The sequence below is a fragment of the Euprymna scolopes genome, chromosome 39 (genome assembly GCF_053919585.1).
Source record: "Euprymna scolopes isolate OS-2025 chromosome 39, ASM5391958v1, whole genome shotgun sequence".
In the NCBI taxonomy this organism is placed as follows: Eukaryota; Metazoa; Mollusca; class Cephalopoda; order Sepiida; family Sepiolidae; genus Euprymna; species Euprymna scolopes.
The window spans coordinates 39,440,326-39,463,912 of NC_136520.1; the positions used below are offsets into that span (position 1 = coordinate 39,440,326).

The 23,587-nt window shown below is 34.1% G+C and overlaps 1 protein-coding gene across 1 annotated transcript; it reads left to right on the forward strand.

Annotated features, from left to right (window-relative positions):
* The first annotated feature begins 1,993 nt into the window (after window positions 1-1,993).
* LOC145263945 (cyclin-dependent kinase 1-A-like) lies at window positions 1,994-5,511 on the forward strand. Its single transcript, XM_080121017.1, has one exon. The coding sequence runs from the start codon at window positions 4,274-4,276 to the stop codon at window positions 5,135-5,137; it is 864 nt and encodes a 287-aa protein (XP_079977143.1). The 5' UTR covers window positions 1,994-4,273; the 3' UTR covers window positions 5,138-5,511.
* The last annotated feature ends 18,076 nt before the right edge of the window (window positions 5,512-23,587 follow it).

The window sequence follows — 23,587 nt, forward strand, 5'->3', positions numbered from 1 at the left end:
AGAATCACTACAAAAAGTCGTAACAGAAAAGACGTTGCGAGCCTGTCTCTGCTTTATCACTATTTTCATGGCAAGTGCTCATCTGAGCTCCAATCTATGGCTCCCCCTAGTCAAACTAAAGTCGTTTAGCTAAAACCACTATCAATAATTTCTCCCAATCTCTATCTATACCTAAACCTTAATGCAGATTCCATGAACAAAGCTTCTTTCCTAGAACTGGGAACTTTGCTCCGCTTGTCTGCCTTCCAGCTGACTACAATATGATTGTCTTTAAGTCCAAGATAAATGAGTTTTTGTTGAACTGTCCTTTTAAAACAAACTATGCCAAATCTTCTACTATCAACGATTACTACGCTATTTTCCCTCTGACTATCGTATACTCATTAACACTTATCTTTGAGTGGCCTCCTGGCCTTGATAAGTGGTGAAAAAACAAACAAAAAAAAACAGAAGAATCTTGCCACGAAACTGAATTCCATTAGCAAGTAAAGCAATGTAGTGTGAATACTTTTCTATTATTGGACATTTGTAATGCTGTTTCCGCACTAAATAATCTTTCGTATTTTGTATGTAGGGTTTTGCAAAGGAACAAATGGAAAGAAATTCGACTTGGCTTTTTTTTTTTCAGTTTTAACAAAAAGGCATTTATTAACAGTACTTTCCAAACCACGCTTGAACCTTGTTTTTTCAAAGTTCCTCTTGTCTGCCATGTAGTTAACAAAACTCTGCCTTCTCGACACATGCTTAAAAGTCTCTCATGCCGCCATGGGCCACACGTCCATCTCACGCCAACATGCACTTTCAGGTCGCTCGCCACATGCTTTCCTTTTTAATTTGTCCTCTTTTTGCCTTTCTCTTTCTCTGCTGTGACGTCACCTTGTGCATTGGCTTGGTCATTTGCATGTGTGGCATGTCGCTGCTGCTGCTGCATATGTTTCAACGGCTTTGTTACACATTTAATCCATTTAAATTATTTTAAATCATCATCATAATCATTATAACCTCTGTTTAGTCTCAAAAGATAATGGATACCTCGTGTAAAAGTAGCTGTGTGTGTAATTATGAGGCAATGTTTGCACAATCTATGACCACACATCTCCTGAATCGGCATGGCCTGATTCCAGTGGCAAGAAGAAATCCAGAACGACTCGAAACAATGTCAAGATAAGTGGAGAGCAAATACAACACCTCGAATTCTCAAATGGTCACCCATTTTAGTACTGACCAGGCTCAACGTTGCTTAACTTCAGTGATCTAACGGAAATCAAGAGCTGAATTACCCACACTACATTTTATTTTTAACCTATTAATGGAAATTTAATTTCATGGCAAGATACTTTTATAATGCAGTATAAAAACACATACTACATTGTGTTCCTAAAGAGATTTTTTTTCTTTTTGGTGCAAATTTTCTTGCTTCTAATTTATATATATATATATATATATATAAAGTACTAGTATTTGTGTGTCTGTTTGTGTGTGTCTGTGTGTACAACTTTTCTAGAGCCACATCACTGGACTGATCATGATCAAACCTGGCATGATAATGCTCCCGCACCGTGGGATCGTGCACACCATCTTTCAAGGTTAATGTTAAAAATCAAGGTCATAGCGTATGTATATATACTCTCCTACAACCCACATCTCTGAACTGATCAAGACCAAACCTGGCATGATGATGGTCCCTACCCAAGAATGGTGCACACCATTTTCCAAGGTAAAGATCAAAGGTTAAGGTCATAGCCTATGTATATATACTCTCTTACAGTCCACACAATTATAGCAATCATCACCAAACCTGATATGATGATGGCCTCTAACCTAGAGATGGTGCACACCATTTCTCAAGGTCAAAGGTTAAGGTCGGGACTTTGCTAGTAGAATATTAATAGGTAACGTTTTTATCAAAACAAAAACATATCTTATTGTTTTTCTTTTTTTTTTTATTCCAGATTCAGTAAAGACTGTGTGAATGATCCGATGACACTTGTCAGTTTCAGTATTATCTCCCTTGTCTACTGCGATGCAATAAAATCCAGCGTATTCCTTATATGGATCTTTGGATCGGAGATAGACAACATGTATAAAGTATTTGGCAGAAAACATCTATAAAAGATTCGACTCCGGAGCGCTTCACCACACGTTCAAAAACAAAATTCTGTTACTTATCACCGGCTTGGCCCAGTCTTCTAGCTGTCAGAAATGACATGGCAGTATCAACTCTTATCTGGTGGTCATCCTCTTCATTTTTCTTTAATATATATAATTTCTTTACATAGCTGCAGTCTGGTAGCCAAGAAACATGTCTAAACTATGTTAATTTTTTTTTCTTTCATTTTTTTTTTCTTTCCTTTTTTTTTTGAATAACGTTTTAATGGATCTGTTAATATCGAGCCTCTTTTTGATCTCTGCATTTCTCAGCATATCTCAAAAATTACTCCAAGTTCTTAAAGATTTCATTTCAAAGACATTACGCTTCTTTTCACACTCTGCCATGTATAATCCATGTTTCACTTACATATAACAGAATCGGGACTGCCAATGTATTGTAACGTCTTAATTTCAGAGGCAAGATATAAAAAAAGGAGATCTAGTGTGGGTTACCTGCAAAGTATCTTTTCATTCCTGCTGTCTTTGCCAGTATAGACCAACATATCATATGAACCAAGAAGTCAAGCAAATTAAGTCTATAAACACATGTTATGTTTCTGGGAAGTACAGTAGTGAGTCTGTAGAATTTTGAAATGTGACCAATTTTAGAGACAATTACTGGAATAACTGTTACCATAATTTTTATAGAAATGCATCGAGACATCGACATAAAATATTGTTGCGGGACCAATTTAAAAATTAAAAAAAAAGGAGTCTTGAGCTGGATTTAAAAAAAAAAAATAAAAATCTCCCAAAGAATCAATAGACAATCCAGATATCAGAAAATTTTAAAATACATTAGTCAGAGTGAGAATCAGATACTTTTGAATTATGGAAGTCAGAACTGGATTTTTTGTTTTCTGACTTTTCAACCCTGATAGATCCCAAAGAATGAGCAGGCAGTCTGAATATTGAAAGACTTTAAAATAAGGAGTCTGAGATATTTTGGTATTTTATACCCGCAGACGCCAATTTTATTTTTTATAACAATTATAAAGGCAAAACAATCAAGCCTGCATTCACTGAAAAAAGTGTGAACAGTGAACACACAATCAATTTTCGTGTTTTATATATAGACTAGCAGGCTCCTGGACATTGATGAGGACAAACGTGTAACACATTACTATTAAAACTTCTACCTCTTTCTTTCCCTCTTCCCAGCTTTCTTATTCGCCCTCTCCATCCGCTCTTTTTTCTCTTCTGCCTAGTTCATTTCTATCACTGGATGCGCACCCCCTCCCCACACACACGGAATGAGTGGTATAAGGGAATTAACTCAGTGAAAAAAATCAGTTACTTCCCTTTAGTTAGTGACCGGAAAACAGACTCCTTCTACCGGACGAAATCTGCACCAGTTTTAGGTAAAAGATTGAATAATTTTTTTTTTTAATTTTAGATATCATCTGGGGCAACGCCAATCAAGAAAATACCAATTTTGTGGGAGTTTATTTTCTAGTTTTAGACTTTTAGCTGGACATACACACAGACAACTTCCCTTTTATATAATAGATTTAATTTTAATTAAATTTTTTTTCTTATTTATTTAAAAAAATAAAATTAATTTAATAATCGCTCAAATTATTTGCTAAAAAAAAAAAAAAAACGAAAATAATTTTATTTCTGCTGTAGAATTCCAAGGAGATATTATCTCCCTTACACTTGATTGGTCCCAGAGTCAGGTTTACACTGAAAATGCTACAATGAAGAGCATGCTAGTCTCTACGTTTTTTTTTTCTATGACAATCATAAAGAAGCAATTAAGTCTGCATTAGATGGGGAAAATATGAACAGACCAACAATTTTTGTTTTATATATAGATTTAACAAACTCTATTTAATTCAATTGATTTTTTTTTATTTATTAAAAAATAAAATAAATTCAATAATTGCTAAAAATATTGGTACTTATGCAGAGAAGATACCGTGCTGAAATAATAACATTATTATTTAGAAACCCATTCTGAACATGGGGAGGGAAGGTATTTTGTAACAATTCTGTACTTTCACCTAACAATTTAATAAAAAAAAAATACTGTAAAGCTTGAAATTAACTTGAAAATACTATTGAAAAATATCACGGTACCTTTTCTGCATAAGCACTAAAATATTTTCAAATCCTAGAGATGTTCTGCAAATTAAGAAAAGTCCGGTGCAAAAAGAAAATTAAAAGCCTTTGCATAGAATCTTTACCACTTCCGTTGCTCGATGCTGGGTCCATATTGTTTTCAAAAACTAAAACATCTCAAAGATGGCAGATTGGTAAAGGCTTTTACGGATCCGTCTATCTTGCCCGTATAAAACAAACTTCAGAACTGGTAGCCGTCAAATCCTTTAACGTTGACGATAAAAAGGAGATCTATAATGAAGCAAGGGTTTTATGCTATCTATCCAAGACTGGAGTGGTTCCACGCTTTTTGGGATTGATAATAGCAGAATCACAGAACGCTAGTCCATTGCTTGTCCAAGAATTTTTTGGCAAAGGAAAAACGCTTTCCATGTTGGTGAAGGACCCTAATTCGTTTCTCGATACAATGTCTTGGCTTTATATCTGCGTCCAGCTTGTTCGTGGTCTGAAAAAGATACACGAAATGGGGGTACTACTAAATGATATCAAAATGGATAATATCCTTGTCGATAAAACGGTGCTTCATCATCAGGTGAGGTTCATTGATTTGGGCTGTGCTAGTACCTTAAAGGGAGTTGTGTTCGACATCTACGATGAGACTCTTGAGCACATCGCACCGGAAGTCAAATGCCAGTTCAAAACGTCTACAGCTTCTGATGTCTACAGCCTGGGCCACGTATTTCAAGAAATCTGCCTGCAATGGAAGGTTTGTTCGTTAAAGTCAGTCATCATAACATGCGTCTCTGAAAAGGCGCAGAAACGGATCCATGTCAAAAACCTTTTGGAAGATCTTAAGTCGCTGCAACACGAAGCGTCATACGAAGGGTGTAAAAAAAATGCGAGAACACCATGCCAGTTATGAAGGGTTATTCCATTTGCACTAACACATGGGCTCGGTAATTTTGCTGTATAATGGAATTTTGAACAAATGTATTTCAGGTAAAAACACTATCACGTACTTGCATGTCATGTCAAAATTAATATAAATGCCAAAAATTACAGAAAAATCATTTAGTAGAAAAATAATTACGAGTAAAAATAGAATTTATCTAATTATGGGTTTTCATTATGTTTTAAAGTGGAAGAGTTGTGCGACAGATTCTGTATGACAAACTGACTTATCTCCCTTGCTTTCTGTGAGATTCGCTATTGAAAAAATATTGGTTTCGATTCTAACTGATGGCACACAAGTTATTTTTTTTTTTTAACTTCTGAAATCATTACTTAAATATTAGGTACAATATAATAATCGATTGAAAATTGACTCTATAATAATAAAGATGAAATTTGCATTAATTAAAATATAATATTTAATTTTTTTGTCTTAAATATTTCCGGGCCAGCAAGTAAGAATTGAAAAAAAAAAAAAGAGTATTTATTTCGGGTATTCTTTTTTACTTTCCCTTATTTCAGCTATTGAGAGGAAACCTATTGTTGTTCTCCCCCTACCAAAAAAAAAAAAAAGTTTAACTGAACAACATATACTAAGTACAATACTTAGTTCTTTTTTTTTTTTTTTTTTTTAATGGAGAGTATCTACTTACAATGCCTGCCCCCCCCCCTCCCGGACAGAGTTAGGCACCAGGGTCGTTTTTTAACGTGGAGATAAAGAACAAATATAAAAATGGCCTCAGTCATGAAGGATTTCTCCTCCACTGACAGAAAACAAGAAATTGAAGTGTAGCATTTGAAGAACAGATACTACACTTTGATCTTGGCCCGAATAGACGACGCATTGTGGATGCATTCTCGGCAGCCCTCATAACTCTTGCTTCTCTTAATTTATCCCTCAGTCCTCATCTTGAATTAGTGATATTTCTGACAAAGGGAGAATAAAAAGCTGTACACTAGGTTGGCAGACCTTTTATATCAACAATCGCTTGAGATGTCGGAATGTTTTCTCTTTCTATTCCTATCCTCATGGCCATGTCACTAATAAGGGTGCTGGAGGTATACATTTTGACTGGGCTGATGTTATCTGTCTGATAAGGACCCTAAACTAGGATTAAACCCTAAGAAGGCTGTCCTATAAGAAGGTGCAAAGTACTGGAGCTACTACATTACCAGTTATTGGATGGATTCTGGAGTCAGTAGTCTCTGGTGGAGTTTTTCGATGCCATATTAATGAGTAATGTTACAGCATAGTCTGCAAAAAAAAAAAAAAAAATTCTTTGTCTTTTTTTCTTTCTTACTTTCTCTCTCTGCACTGTTCTAAGCAATTCTGCCGGCCTCTTTCACATATCCCCATATTCAATCATGAAAAGTCTCAAAAAACAATACAAGAGTAAACCCAGAACTCCAAGTTCCAATATACATCCTCACTACTAGGTCTTATTCTCCAATCAGAAATTGGAATACAATTACAGGTGCTCAAACCAGACCAGACCTATTGTTCCTGCGCAAAACCGGCATTGGACTGACTGTTTTCTTGGATGACTTTGCAATTAAAGGATATTCTAATTTAACATCAAAATCTGACCCTCCAGATCGCCACGGGCATGCAATATGTGCCTACATTAGGGATGGCTTTTCATGTGGTAGGGACATCTCTAGAGAAGACCCAAATTTGCCCTATATGTGCTTCCAAGTAATACTTGCTCACAGTGCCACATTTATATTTGCCCTCTATCGCCCCCACAGCAGCAGGGTTATTATTTTTAAGAGCATCTCTGAGAAAATTGACCACATCTTGTCTGTTCATCCTTCGACTAATATTCACATCTGTGGTGACTTCAATGTTCACAATGTCGAATGGTTAGCCCACTCAAACAAAACAGATGATGAGGGGAGGTTCTGTCATGATTTCTCCATGGCCTATGACCTAACTCAGATTGTTCACAAACCTATCTGTGTGTCCAACAACACTGACGATCAATATGTAGAAAAAAACGTATAATTAAAAGTACAGCGCGAGACACGCCGATTGAAAAACAAGTGGTGGGCTAAATAGATTATGACTGCAAAGATTCAAAAAATATATATTACAAAATCAAACAAGCTTTTGGGCCACAGCCTTCAACATTGGTACCTGTGAAATCCAAAGATGGTTCTGCCCTTTTCAACAATGCTCAGGGGATCTTGGAACGATGGACAGAACATTTTCAGTATCTTTTTGATAATCTGTCTGAAGTAAATGATATAGCTATTGATAGTCTCTCTCAAAAGGAGGTCGTTGATGAGATGATGACTGACCCCAGTATTGATGAGACCAAAAGCACATTAACAGAGATTAATAAGGGAAAAGCACCAGGAGTTGATAGGATGCCTGTTGAATTATTGCTATTTGGAGGTGATAGCGTTATCAACACAGTCTATGCACTCATCCTTGCTGTTTGGTATGTTAATGCTATCCCTCAAGATTGGATTGATGCAATAGTGATCCCAATTTATAAAGGAAGGAGGTCAAAATCTGACTGTGGACATTATGGAGGCATTTTCTTGCTTGAAGCAGTGGAAAAGGTTTTAGCAAAGATGTTGTTAAATCGTTTGCTGAAATGGATTTGTCTCGCTATCATCCCAGAGAATCAAGGTAGTTTTAAATCTGGCCGCGGCACAATCAGCATGATATTCTCGACGTGACAACTAATGGAAAAATGTATGGAGCAGCGAGTACCTTTGTATCAAGTTTTTGTTGATCTGACAAAAGCTTTTGATACCATTAATCGCAATGCATTCTGGAAGATTCTTAGGAAACTAGGCTGTCCTACTAGTTTTGTGAGGTTGGTTTAGTAGTTACACCATAATATGAAAGCCCGGGTGAACTTTAATGGATCTCTTTCTGATCCAATTTCAGTTGAAAGCGGTGTGAAACAAGGTGACATACTTGCTCCTACATTATTTTCCATATATTTCCCTGTGATGCTGGTGCATGCTTTTAACAATTGTGATATTGGGGTGAAGTTTTGATTTCGTACATCAGGTAAACTTTTTAACCTTAGATATCTCAACACAAAGCCGAAAACTTTTTCAGAACCTAGTTCTTGAACTTTTATATGCAGATGATGCAGACCTTGTTTCACATTCAGAAGCAGACACACAGTTAATTAGGGGCAAGTTATCAGACGCGTGTAAAGCTCTTGGACTTACAATTAGCCTCAAGAAAACATATGTTATCTATTTTCCTCCTATAGGAATGCCATATGTTGAACCAAACATTTTGATTGATGGTAAGAAGTTAAATGTCACTGACAATTTTGTATATCTGGGTAGCATGCTGAGTAAAGACTGTACGTTTGATGCTGAGATAAATCACAGAATAGCTAAAGCCAGTTCTGCTTTTGGCAAACTGGAGAAATGTGTTTGGTCAGTCATCAAAAACAAAGCTAAGTGTTTGTGCATTATCACTATGCTGCTATATGGGTCGGAGACTTAGACAGCATATAGAAGGCATCTCAAGTTATTGGAAAGGTTTCATCAAAGTTGTATCCGGAGAATACTTAATATTAACTGGAGAACTCTAACGCCTGACACTGTAGTTCTTGAACGATCAAATAGTTCTAGTATTGAAATAAAAATCATTCCAAATCAGATGCGCTAGACTGGACACTTGGTTAGGATGGAGGACAAAGGACTTCCTAAACAACTGTTTTATGGTGAGAAACCAAGAATAAGGTTTAAGGATTCGCTGAAAAACAACTTGAAAATACTTGAGATGGATGTACATAACTGAGAAGCCCTTGTGAAAGATCAACCACTGTGGAGAAAAACCATCAGAGAGAGTTGTAAGATTTTTGAAGAGCAGCGTGTAGATCTTGCTGTCTTAAAATATATTTTAAGAAAGCAGGACGAAAATACAATGTCAGAGAAATTACAACAGGAACAGAAGTGCACTGTATGGGGCAGATACCTTTTATCAAAAGCTGATTTTGTAAATCACCTGAAATAACACAAAGACAGAAATAACAGGAGGCTTTTACAGCACATCTGGCAACGCTAAATCTAAAAGTGGCCTGACACAACATTCGAGAATTCACAGTATTATCATGCGATCACCTTTACAAGAAGGAAAGTTTTTATGTTACATATGTGTACTTTCATGTAGGACTAAAGCTGGATTAAAAAGTCACCTCCATGCACACAGACGCACAACACTTAACTGAAAAGATGGAAAACTTCTGTCAAGAAGTAGCAATCATCACATACATATATATGTAGATTTCTTGTTGATTTCTTCTAAAGATAAATACAGTTAAATAGCGTCTCCGCCCCGAAGATCGTTTTACTTAGAAAATCGTCCATATTTTATTTGGACGTAAACAAAAAATATTTTTATTTATTTTTAATTATTTTTAAAACAGTAATCTACGGACATGCATGTTTGAAGCTCTAGCTTCACTGTGTGTCTAGGAATCGAACCCTGGACCATATATAATGCGTCGGACGGTAATACATATGATTCAGGGTTCAATTCCTAGAGACACAGTCAAGCTACGCTGAAGAGAGGTAAGTACCTCGAAACATGCATGTCCGTAGATTACTGCTTTAAAAATAATAAAAAATGAATAAAAACACAAACACATATATACTTGCCTATATAGAGTGTAATCTATTATATAAAGGGCAAAAATGTGTGTGTGTGTGTGTGTGTGTGTGTGTGTGTGTGTGTGTGTGCATGTGTGTGTTTGTGTGTCTCGCAAAAAGTTTCGACAGAAGTGACGAGATTTTCACGAGATCGGTATCATTTTGAAGCTTGATCCTTTGGACGACAAATATCGAAAAATTTGCCAAAAACATTAATTCCTTCACCCTAAACTTTTTTCCTTCACCTTAAACTTTTTTCCTTCACCTTAAACTTTTTTCCTTCACCCTAAACTTTTTCCTTAACCTTAAACTTTTTCCTTCACCATAAACTTTTTTCCTTCACCCTAAACTTTTTCCTTCACCTTAAACTTTTTTCCTTCACCTTAAACTTTTTTCCTTCACCCTAAACTTTTTCCTTCACCTTAAACTTTTTTCCTTCACCATAAACTTTTTCCTTAACCTTAAACTTTTTTCCTTAACTTTAAACTTTTTTCCTTCACCCTAAACTTTTTTCCTTCACCCTAAACTTTTTCCTTAACCTTAAACTTTTTTCCTTCACATTAAACTTTTTTCCTTCACCCTAAACTTTTTTCCTTCACCCTAAACTTTTTTCCTTCACCTTAAACTTTTTTCCTTCACCTTAAACTTTTTTCCTTCACCCTAAACTTTTTTCCTTAACCTTAAACTTTTTTCCTTCACATTAAACTTTTTTCCTTCACCCTAAACTTTTTCCTTAACCTTAAACTTTTTTCTTCACCCTAAACTTTTTTCCTTCACCCTAAACTTTTTCCTTAACCTTAAACTTTTTTCCTTCATCTTAAACTTTTTTCCTTCACCCTAAACTTTTTCCTTCACCTTAAACTTTTTTCCTTCACCCTAAACTTTTTCCTTAACCTTAAACTTTTTTCCTTAACCTTAAACTTTTTTCCTTCACCCCAAACTTTTTTCCTTCACCCTAAACTTTTTCCTTAACCTTAAACTTTTTTCCTTCACCTTAAACTTTTTTCCTTCACCCTAAACCTTTTCCTTCACCTTAAACTTTTTTCCTTCACCCTAAACCTTTTCCTTCACCTTAAACTTTTTTCCTTCACCTTAAACTTTTTTCCTTCACCCTAAACTTTTTCCTTCACCTTAAACTTTTTCCTTCACCCTAAACTTTTTCCTTCACCTTAAACTTTTTTCCTTCACCCTAAACTTTTTCCTTCACCTTAAACTTTTTCCTTCACCCTAAACTTTTTTTCTTCACCCTAAACTTTTTTCCTTCAACCTAAACGTTTTATTGCGTTGCCATTTTTGCAAGTCATTGGATTGACTTTCCAAACTTCTAGTCGGGCGATGGAAACATCGGCAGAGACGTCACGTTTTCTTTTTTTCTCCTTCGCATTACGGGGGTTCAAGCCTGCCTGCCTACTACCACATTTTTTTAACATCTCTCTTCACCTAAACTGCCCAATGTTGTTTTGACCCCCCCCCCCCGCAACTACCAATTTATTTATTTTTTAATTCCTTACTCGACCTGGGAAATGCCAGGGAACCCTGCTACTACCACTATTTTTAATTCCCTCCATATTTCCTGCTTCCTTGATTGTACTAATATGCAAAAGTTTAAATGTAATGTGAACAAACATCTCGCTACTCAACTCCCCACAACCCCCTGTTAATCATAATCCGAAATAGTAGTCCCTAATTTTACCTTAGCTAATTGTTTACTTCTTAACTTTGCTTTTTAACTTACTGAACTGAGTGATGCAGACGAGCAGAGACCAAGGTAACATTCCACTTAGATTATTTCTATATCATTAGTGGTGTCTCGTTCACATGACTTCCATAGAGGGACTGATCTGATACCTTAGTTTTATCTCCGCTAAAAAATGTGATGTTATTTTTCATTCTCTCTCTGTTTTGATCTTGGGCTTTTAACCTCGGCTCCCAGCTTCATCTTTACATCACTCATCTCTGGGAATGATTTCGTTTTCAGATTAAGATTATCATGACATGCACTAAAGGTGACTCTTGTCCAAGTCTACACTAGTTTACTTAATCACTACTGACGTAGGGTTCCTACTATGTAACAACTAACACTTCCATTTACTATTATTTGAATGTTGCTTGGAATTGAAATAGATTGTATTTGACACACTTCAGATTATTCATATCTACGATCAATCTCTAAATGAAATAAAGACAAAATAAAATAAATAAAATAATCGATGCCTCCATTCAGTCTCAAGAGACAATCGATACCCTCTATAAGGGTAGCTGCACATGTAAATGGTAAGGCTAGGGGTGTGCAATCTCCAACCGCACCTCTCCTGGATCGGCATTGCTTGAACCCAAGAGTAAGGAGAGGTCCAGGATAATTGGAAACAATGCTGAGATAAGCGGAGCTCCCAAATAGTCACCCATTTTAGTACTGACCAGGCGTAATGTTGCTTAACTTTGGTGACCTGACGAGAACTAGTGTGTCAACGTGATTATGTTGTATATAAATAAAATAATAATGATGTGATAATGTCGTCGTCTCTCACACACTGGCGACTGCCGCGGGGGTGCACTGTCTCACAAACATAAAAAAATAAAATAAAACAAGGGAAACAAAAGAAAACAACAAGTTCAAGTCCAATTGATAAAACCATATGTTATCCCACTCAACAATATCACCACCGGCTTCCAACACCGTTTCCACGATTTCTTCTCTCTCATCTTCTCTTCTGGTGGCTGGCAAGGTGGGGCGGCGTGCAGGTTCACAAGTATAAAAAAATGGCAGTGTAGTGGTCTTTCACATTAGCACAGTAGGTCTTAACTATAAAAAAAAACAAGAGAAGCAAAAGAAAACACAGACTCTGACACTTTCTATAAATCTCAGTTGTACTGTGTGTGTGTGACACCATCAACTCTCTGAACATTAAGGTCCACATCTACATCTACTGCCGTTTTAGTTATTGTTGTGCGTTATCATAACCATCATCTGACACTTTCTATAAATCTCAGTTGTACTGTGTATGTGCGTGAGTGTGCGTGAGTGTGTGTGTGTGTGACACCATCGACTCTCTGAACATTAAGGTCCACATCTACATCTACTGCCGTTTTAAGTTATTGTTGTGCGTTATCATAACCATCATCTGCACTTTAACATCCGTTTTACATGTTAGCATGTGTTGGATGCGTTTTAGAAACTCACTTTCACACTAACCCATCTCGTTATCATTTATTACTCTTCTTAAATCTATTTTCCATTTGTGTTTTTCTTTGACCGTCCACTGCCCACTGACCCTGCTACATCTACTGACCCAAGAACTCCCACCCATTTTATTTTTTCAAAAATAGACTCGGACATTTTGTTTTTTTTTGTAAATATCAGTTGACACTATCGATTTTCTAAAAAATTAAGGTCAGCATCTACATGCACTGTCAAAGCTGAGTTCACCAGTCGGTTTATCAATTCATTTTGCCATCTCCTCTGAGCCACGATATGCCTTCGACTGAATGAAACACACAACTGGCCTTATCTGTTTCACATGGCAGCTGTTGCAAAATTCACGGCCACACCTACAACCACCTAACTTTAAATACATCTACCTTTTATGTCGGGCTTTTTGTTCACCATACCCTGACTAACAATTCCATTCAGCTTTCTTTGTCTACCCCGGTGAACAACTTCTCCATTGTTCTACTGATAAACATATTTCGGTGCTTATTAAGATTGGCACTTATGGCCAATTAAAAGTAAAGAAAATGCAAAAAAGTCTGTATGATTTACGTATCACTCATGGAATGAAGATGAAATATTCCAAAAATCATGTAATTTGATCAAGTAATTTGTTGTTTTTTTTATTCAAGAAAATCCAATTTCACTCCGTGTCCATAAAAGTGGGGAAAAAATAATGGCAATAGTAAAATCAAGAGCAGACAACCGATTTTCTTTTCAACTTTTTTTTTTTTTTGATAATGTCAGACAGACAACCGAAATGTAAGATTTAGAATCAAACAATAATTTATTGACATAACGTACATTTAAAAAGAAAAAAAAAATTTTTTTCTAGAAAATAAAAATTTTAAATTATGAAAACATTTTTTAGAAGGGTCATTTTAAGTAAAAAAAAACTAAATTTGAAGAATATTAAAATTGGTTCGATCTTCATATATCGGTAAAAAAAACCCAGCAAATTTGTTTTCTGAAAAAACAAAACAACAACAAAAAAAACTACTTGATCAAATTTTGTGATCTTTGGAATATACCATCTCCATTCTGTGGCAAGCAGGTACAGAATGAAATGTTTTTCTCCATTTTTGTTTATTGCCATAAGTGCCAATCTGAATAAGCACCTACATTTCGTATACCTTTGTCCACCTGATAAACTTATTTCCTCATTCTTTTTTTATTTTGTTGGACTTTCTTCTGCCCCCTTTTTTCTTCCTAACACTTGAAGGGGGCTGGGGTAGGGGCGGTCAACGTTGATGGTATCACAATTGAAAGGTTTGACCTTTTCAAGAGGCCAAACTTTATTGATGGGAATATCAAAATATGTTTTTCTATCAGCGAACGTCTTATCAGTACCATTTTAACTTGTTGTTGTTGTTCATCATCATCATCATCATCATCATCATCATCATCATCATCATCATTTTAACGTCCATTTTACATGTTAGCATGTGTTGACTGGACTATTTATCACTCTTTTTAAATCTGCCTTCCGTGTCTTTCATTGCCAACTGAGTCTACTATATCTACTAACCCAAGAACTCTCATCCATTTTTTTTTCAATGTGACCAAACCAACTAAATCTCCAGTTTTGCATAGAGAAAACCTGTCTAACTGCATTGCGTCACAATAACGCAAATCATACCCCCAAAATATGGGGAACATTATCGAGACATTTCCAAAGACACTGAAAACCTTGAAGAATCCATATTCTTTAATTTCGGGTGCACAGCTCTCGGATTCCTTTACTGAAGATATTGAATTCAAACTTGTGGCTGGTTATCCGGATGACATATCCCTAGAAAACTACTTCCATACCATGTTTGGATATTATCCCTTGAAAGGTAAGAGATGTATTTTACTAGAAGTAAATCTACTTTAAAAATAGATTAGTTTATGTTGGGGTTTTATTTTTTAAACTTTTTATTATTAAATTTCCTGGTGCTACAAGATCAGGCTGTCCAAAGATACCTGCTTCCTGGCTCAAAATACACCAAACATTGATTTATTGTGTTTTTTTTTCTTTCCGTTTGCAAAATGAAATCATGTTCTGCAAAGCCAAAAACAAATATTTTCCTCTACAAAACAACCAAACCAAACCAAACCAAACCAAACAATATGAATTTGAAGATATAAAGAACTTTAAGCATAAAAACTTTTCCCAAAATGGCAAGATTCGGTATTGAATAACCCAAAAAGGGTTGATATGCCATAAACCAAACAACCAAAACAATCATTAATAAATTACTTTGCAATCTTTTTAATAACTATTTAAATTTTTTAAATGACTATTTTTTTTTTACTTTTGGATTTTTATTTATAACTTTTTTATTTTTTTTTATTAAGACTTTCTCCTTTTTACATTTTAGGACTTGTGGAAATTTTTTGTGGACTTTTGGATTTTTTTGAATATTTTTTTAGTGGCATTTTGATTTTTTAACGATTCATTAAAAACATAGTCATTAAATTTTTTTTAATGACTTTTTGATCTTTTAAATTACTCGATTTTTAAATGACTTTTTATAATTTTTGTAATGACTTTTTTAAAAACTTTTTTATTTTTAAGTTTTTTTTTAACTGGTTTTTTGATATTTTTCTGGGATTTTTTTAATGGCATTCCAATGTTTTACTGGTATTTTAATTTTTTAATAACTTTTATTTGATTTTTTTAAATAATTTTTTGATTTGAGTTTTTTATGAGATTTTAATTTTTAATGATATTTGTGATTTTAGGATCATTTCATTTGTCAAGACATTTCGATTTTTAGATAGATTTTTGGGGTTTGTATTACTAGATACAGATTCGAAAAAGTTGTCAAAAAAACAAATATATAACAAATAAATGTTATCAAAGGCAAGATAAGTTACTTTTCTACCTAACTGGATATTTTTTAATGTTTTTATTTAATGTAACATGCTTATTCAGCTCGAAAAACATACAGTGTTTACCGATGTACTGGAAAATTTAAAACGGCGCCGAACTCTTTGTTGAACGTGGTAAGTTTGGGAAAATGAGTTAAAAATAAAAAAAATATACAAAATACCGTTAGAAACCCACCGACTATTTGTCAGCCTATGTCACGGTAACATATATTGAGCGAGTTTCTAACAGTATTTTGCATGTTTTTTTTTTATTTTTAATTCCTTTTCCCAAACTTACTGTCTGGCGCCATTTTAAATTTTCCAATACATCGGTAAACACTATGTTTTTCGAGCTGAATAAACATGTTACATTAAATAAAAAACACTAAAAAAAAAAGTATCAAGTTAGGTAGAAAAGTAACTTATCTTGCGTTTGATAACATTTATTTGTTATATGTTTGTTTTTTGACAACTTTTTCGAATCTATGTGTTTAGTAAAACAAACCCGATTTTTTAATATTCTAACAACCCATTCTTGCAGTGGTGTTTTTCTTTAATGGTTTTGGGACTCGTATTTTATTTTGTTGTAACTTGTAAACTTTTTAATATATATATATATATATTTTTAATATTGAATATTATTTTCAGTGATTTACCTCTATGTACTGTATATTATTTTGCAAAATGTTTCAGATTTTGCTTACATAGAGAGTTGGCATTATCGACCGCCGAAATTTAAGGTAAATTTGGGGGAGTTGAAATGATTGTCCAAGATATTTTATTACAGTTAAATGCCCGATTCGTTTTCAGCAGCCTTGAAAACCCCCCAAAACACAAACTAGAATGGTCGGCGTTGTCTTACAGTTAAAAGTACCATTTATCTGGTATTTTTTTACTTTCTTTCCACCTTAACACTCATCTGACGAATTCAATAGGTTTTCGGATATGCTGAAAACGAAGATCACATTTAAATTTTAGGCAGACAAGTAGTTTTCTGGATATTAAGACCTTTTTTTTTTATCCAATATAATCCTACTGGTGGCCATGTTTTTTCCCAACTGAAATTTTAGGCAGACAAGTAGTTTTCTGGATATTAAGACCTTTTTTTTATCCAATATAATCCTACTGGTGGCTATGTTTTTTCCCAACTGAAAAGTATTAATGTGCATGCGTGTTGCAAAAAATTCCCTCTTCCCCATATTAAGAATGGCGAACGCCACTGACATTTAGGTATTTTTTCAGTTTACCGACCCCTCGGAATTCATTTTTAATTTTCCACTTTCGAAGGTTTTCAGGTATGCTGAGAACGAATATTCATTTATTTTTTGCGCAAACTTGCAGTTATTCATATTTGAAGACATTCAGTATCCAATGTAATCACTATTGTTTTTGCTGGCGGCCATCTTGTTTCCCATTTAGGAAAAAATGCCAAAAAGAGCCCAACGGAGCCAAAAGAGCCAAAACATGGCCCCCAAAACATTTTTCAGCTTCAAGGCCGAAATGACCCCCCACCACACCCTTCTGGATATTTTTCCGCTTTCCGATATCAAAACGGACAATTTTTTTCCCCTTTCTTAATTACATTAATTTTTTCACTTTCTTAATTATATTCATTTTTTTCATTTTCTTACTAAAATGGGCGCATGCGCGTAGTCACTTGAAGTTTCAGAAGGTGCATGAATACATAGCGGACATTTTAAATGACAAGAAATATTTTTCATAAAATAAAGTTTTCACCTCATTCGATAGTAAAAATATTGCTGTCACTAAGTTTTCACGAGCGGTTTACAAAAACATATTTTATGTTTTTCGTTTTTTTTTTGGGGGGGGGTATTCAATTATAGAACTTGTGTAGTTTAACAGATGCTTCTGCAGTTTAATTAACCGCTTCTCCATAAGTAATGCGCCGACATTTACTGAGTAGAATACCATTTAACATTTCACAGAAATTCTGTGTTTACATTTGGGGAAGGCTGTAGAGGAGCAGGGGCGGGTGTGTTGTGGCGGCCACGGCGAAATGTTAAATGGTATTCTACTCGGTAAATGTTGGCGCGTTACTTATGAAAAAATGGTTAATTAAACTGCATAAGCATCTGTTACATTACACAAGTTCTATAATTGAATACCTCCTTCCTCCCCCCAAAAGAACGAAAAACAAAATATGCTTTTGAAAACCGCACATGAAAACTTTTTTTTTTTTTTTTTAGATCAATTAAAAGGGATTAATACCATGCAAACCATCAATTTGCGACGGATTTGATTATCAGATTTGTGGCCAGCAATATCAAATATCCCTGAAAAAAAAGAAAAAAAAATTAGTGGTCGGTGTTCCGTTGTAGCGAAAGGTAATATTTAACTTTTAATTTATTTTAATAAATATTTCTCTAAATACTATTTTTAATTTGTGGTCTTGTCTTCATGTCCTTTCCTTTCGCTCAAGATTTCTTGGAATTTACCCCCCCCCCCTCCCAATAAACCTTACTTTTTTTGCGCCAACGCCGGTGGTGGGAAAGGGGATTTCAGTTACATATGCCATATTTAGCTTCTTATGGCGTTTTTTCGTTATTGGAAAACAAGATGGCCACCATTAAAAATGATAAGGATTACGTTGGGTACTGAATGTCCTCAAATATGGATAACTGCACGTTCGTGCAAAAAATAAATGCGATATTCGTTCTCAGCGTACCCCCCCCCCAAAAAAAAAACGGGGGAAGTCGACAAATTAAAGGTGAATTCCGAGGTCTCGGCAAACTAAAAATGTATTTATTAAGTAATGCATTGGAAAATTGTCTTAATATCCGAAAAATTACTTGTCTGCGCAAAATTTAAATATGATATTCGTTTCAGCATACTCAATTACCTTTTAAAAGTCATTATTTGAAGTAACAATTTATCCTTCCTTCCAACGAGTTTTTCAGGGTGTTCATAAGTAATTCCGGGTTTGTATTACTGCACACATAGATTCGAAAAAGTTGTCAAAAAACAAATATATAACAAATAAATGTTATCAAAAGCAAGATAAGTTACTTTTCCACCAAACTGGATATATTTTTTGTGTTTTTATTCAATGTAACATGTTTATTTAGCTCGAAAAACATGCAGTGTTTACCGATGTATTCGAAAATTCAAAATGGCGCCCAAATCTCTCTTTAACACGGTAAGTTTGGGAAAACGTGTTATAAATAATAAACTAGACAAAATACTATTAAAAAAACACCGAATATATGTTAACTTATATCATGGTAACATATATTGAGCAAATTTCTAACAGTATTTTATCTAATTTATTATTTATAACACCTTTTCCCGAACTTACGGTGTTAAAGAGAGAGTCGAGCGCCATTTTGAATTTTCCAATACATCGGTTAAACACTATGCTTTTCGAGCTGAATAAGCACGTTACATTGAAAAAAAAAACACGAAAATTATATCCAGTTTGGTAGAAAAGTAACTTATTTTGCTTTTGATAACATTTATTTGTTATATATTTGTTTTTTGACAACTTTTTCGAATCTATATATACAGTAATACAAACCCGTAATTCCTTAAAAACGTAGGATAAACGTGTAGTTTAGCGGCGTAAATTACTTGACAGACAAAAAATTGAAAAAACTTTTTATTGTTTTTATATAAACACATTATTAGACCCAAAGACTGAAATAAAACTAGAAAAAAAATTAATTCATTTTTTTATTAGACTAAATGTATGACATTCGAGGCCGCCATATTGCTTTTAAAATTTGGCCTTTCTAAAGTTGTACAGATTAGACTTTTTAAAATCAAATTTGGCCTTTTTTACGCTTTCATGTGATCATGTTTTAATAAAGGGTGTAAAAAAGGCCAAATTTGGCCTGGAAAGGCCAATCTGTCAAACCTTAGAAAGGCCAAATTTTAAAAGCAATACGGCGGCCTCAAATGTCGTACATTTAGTCTAATAAAAAATGATGAAAATAATAATAAAAATGAAATTTTTTTTTTTTTTTTGGGGGGGGGGTATTTCGGCCCTTGAGTGTAATAACGTGTTTTATATAAAAAGAAATAGTTTTTATAGTTTTTTTCTGTCAAATAATTTACGCTGATAAACTACACATTTACCAAACGTAGAATCTCGTTTTTTAGGGGGGGGGGAGGGGTGATTTAGCTGAGGACCTTATTTTTTTTTTTTTTTTCTTTTTCGAGTTTTAATTCTTTTTGAATTTCTGAATTAAAATTATTTAAAAGCAGTTTGTACGAACTCATCATACAGTTCTGACCTACACAGATTTATTATTTTTTTTTCTTCTTCTTTTTTCTATTACTTAATTTACCTTGCAACGACATGTACTCCACGCATTCATTTCAACATATTTTTATCACCAGGGAACCTGGAGACCCCCTTTTTTATTCTTCAACCCGACAGATTCTTGTATCACGTTGCAGGTGACTCACGGTCCCGTAAGAAAAGAGAGAGAGAGAGAGAGAGAGAGAGAGAGAGAGAGAGAGAGAAAGAGAGAGAGAGAGAGAGAGAGAGAGAGAGAGGGGGGGGGACAAAACTTAGTAACTTACAGTTCGGGACGAGAAATAGAAAATATGTCAACTTGAATATGGCGTCAGACTTAACATGAATATTCAAATAAATAGTTATGGGATCTTTAAGTTTAAGAAAGAAAATACCTATCATCGGCGTTTGGTAGTAAAATGATGATCTCACAACCAACAACAGAGAAAATCGGTAAGTTGAAAAATAATATTAATCTTTTTTTGGGTAACAGAATAGAAAACATTGTTTTTGTAAAGAACTTATATCGGGGGATCAGTTTTTACGTAAAATGATCCCCTATTTCCAGGCCATTCTAGCGCTTTAGGACAGATAACTTTTTCTAAGGGAGATAAATCCTGTGCGCTTTTGTTTATTTATTTAGGATGGTCTATTTCTTAGGTATGGTTTTACGATTTGATCACGCCGAATTAGGGTTAGTGGTAAAGTTAACTAGTTAACTACCCTGAAAATACTAACTTGACTCAAGAAATGGGGAATTATTTTAGGTTAAATTTTATACGAAACTACTCTCTCACCTTAAATTCTAATTGTTCTTTTTCTTCTTCGTAAAATCACAATTTGGAGGAGGAAGTGATTAGCGAAAGTGGGCACTTGTGCAGTAACACATCAAGAAAATTTAGGAAGCCATTCGGTATTTAATCTACAAATTCCCCCACCCCACCCCCCACGTCACATTTATTTTTTGGTTCTCCTGCAGGAGAGGTCTCCCTGAACTACTTTCCCTTTTTCTCGCTCACGTGCCCCTATTCCGAATTCGTAGCAGTGGGTCGATATCAGTGGGCTTTTTTTTTTTTTTTTTTTTTTTTAACCAGGCTTAACCGCGCAGCTGAAATAAGTAAGTCCCACAGACGAGCCTCGTTCTGAAAAATCTGAACAGTGAGGTCACGTGACATATGACACCGATGCTTTTACCATTATTGACCCTTTCGATGGATATAGGAAGCATGAGCCAATTTTGGAAAAGTTATGAAGAAGCGAAAGCGTTTCTATGAGAAAAAAATATTTTACAAGCGGAATTTTGTCTTTCTTTAATTCTTTGAATTTTTTTTTCTTTTGTTATTTTTAAAAAAATTTATTTTTAGCTTAACTTGCTTTTATATTTCACCATTCCGTTTTTTAGTAATAAATGCTTTTAGTAATAAATGCTTTGCATTAAAAATCGACCTTGCGTCAACTCTACCCTCGTGGGGAGACTAGTAAATATGAAGTAATATGGCGGCTCTAAAACGTTTTTCGACTCCAATAAAAACATTACAATACATTTAAACCCTAAAAGAATTTCTGCCACATGCACCCTCCCTTGTTGTTTAAGTTAACAACTAGCCACTACTTGTGTTTCAAATTAAAAAAAAAAAAAAAAAAAAGACGCTTTATAATATTAAAAACACTTTTTTCGTTTGTTGTCTTTTTTGGGAAGTGGGTGTTGAGGCGCCCCTATTATTCCAAAGAACTTTGCAATATTTTTCAATAATTATTTACAAAAAAATTTCTTTACAATCAATTTTTATTTAAAATTAAAAAAATATTTTCTAAACTATTTTGTTTATATATGTTTACATTTTGTTTTTAAGTAATATTAAGAAATTAATTTTTAAAATATTGTTTATATCCATCTTCATTCAAAAGGGTAACTTTGCGGTAGCTTCACCGGTTGTTAACCTAAATTTTCCGATGTCAGAACGAGGTTCGTCTGCGGGACCTACTTATTTCAGCAGCACCGGTTTAACATATTTCAACCTGCACAATAAAATAATTAAATTAAAACAAAAATCATTTTTTTTATTTTTTATTTTGAACTTGTTCAGTTTAGTCAAGACATTAAAAAAATGAAAATATCGAAAAAAGGTTATATTTGCACGTATCCGTTATGGAACGAAATTCTCCGAAAAAAAAAATTCACTTAATTTCATTAAGTAGTTTTTTTTTTGTTTTTTTCTTCTTTTTAGAGCGAAAAAACAATTTGTTATGATAACAATCAAAAGGTTTAATTTTTAGGAAGAAAAGCTAGAATTAAAAATGGGGAGGGAGTATCGACGCTTTACATGAGTTATTTCCCCATGGCGTGTTCAGCAAATTTCACAATGGCTGACTTCAACGCGCTCTCATAAGAACGTGTTTTTCCGCTGTAAAAAAAACTACTCATCAAATTAAATGATTTTTTTTTCGTATATCTTCAGTCCAAAACAGATACGTATCATATAACTTTTTTTTTTCTTCGATATTTTCATTTTTTAATGTCTTGACTAAACTGTACAAGTACGATCAAGTAAAAGTTTCATTTTTTTTTTTTACTTGATTAGTAAATTTTTCAAACTTAGTCTAGCGAATTACGGTTCTCAATTTAATAAAATATAAAAACTGAATTTAACTTAAATACTGGGGGGGGGGAATAGCCTTTTAAATTTAGTTATCAAGTAAAAAATGTCATTTTTTACTTGATTACAAAATTTAAATTTCGAATTATTTATAATATAATTTTTTTGCTTGATTAAATAATTCGGTAAATGTTTCGTTTAGGTCCACCTCCACAATTTTCTTTAAAATGACGACATTTATAGGTTTTCGACTATGCTGAATACGAAAATCGCATTGAAATATTGCAGAGATAAGTAGTTATCAAGATAGAAAAAAATGCATTATGCACGGTAATTTTGGCGGCCATCTTGGTTTTTTTCCTTCGTGTAAAATTCTGAATGCTTAGGGCGCGCGCGCATGCGCGTAAAAAAATGGCCGCCAAAATTACCGTGCATAATGCGTTTTTTTCTATCTTGATAACTACTTATCTCTGCAACATTTCAATGCGATTTTCGTATTCAGCATAGTCGAAAACCTTTACATGTCGTCATTTTTAAGAAAATTGTGGCGGTGGACCTAAACGAAACATTTACCAATAATTCGAAATAAGAAAAATGATTTTTGTTTAAATTTAATTATTTTATTATGCAATATTTTATATCAGTTTGAAATTGTTGAACATGTTAAGCATAAAAAAAAAATTAGTATTATTTTACTTTAAGGCCCGTCTCACGTTCGTATAGAAAAACATATTTTTGTAGATTTCGGTATGATTTAAAAGAATATAATAAATGTTTCCGTCGCAAATTTACCGTTTGCATGGTATTAACCACTTGAATCCTGAGACTATTTTTCACCATTTTACAGCCTTCGTTTCCGCTACGAAATATGAA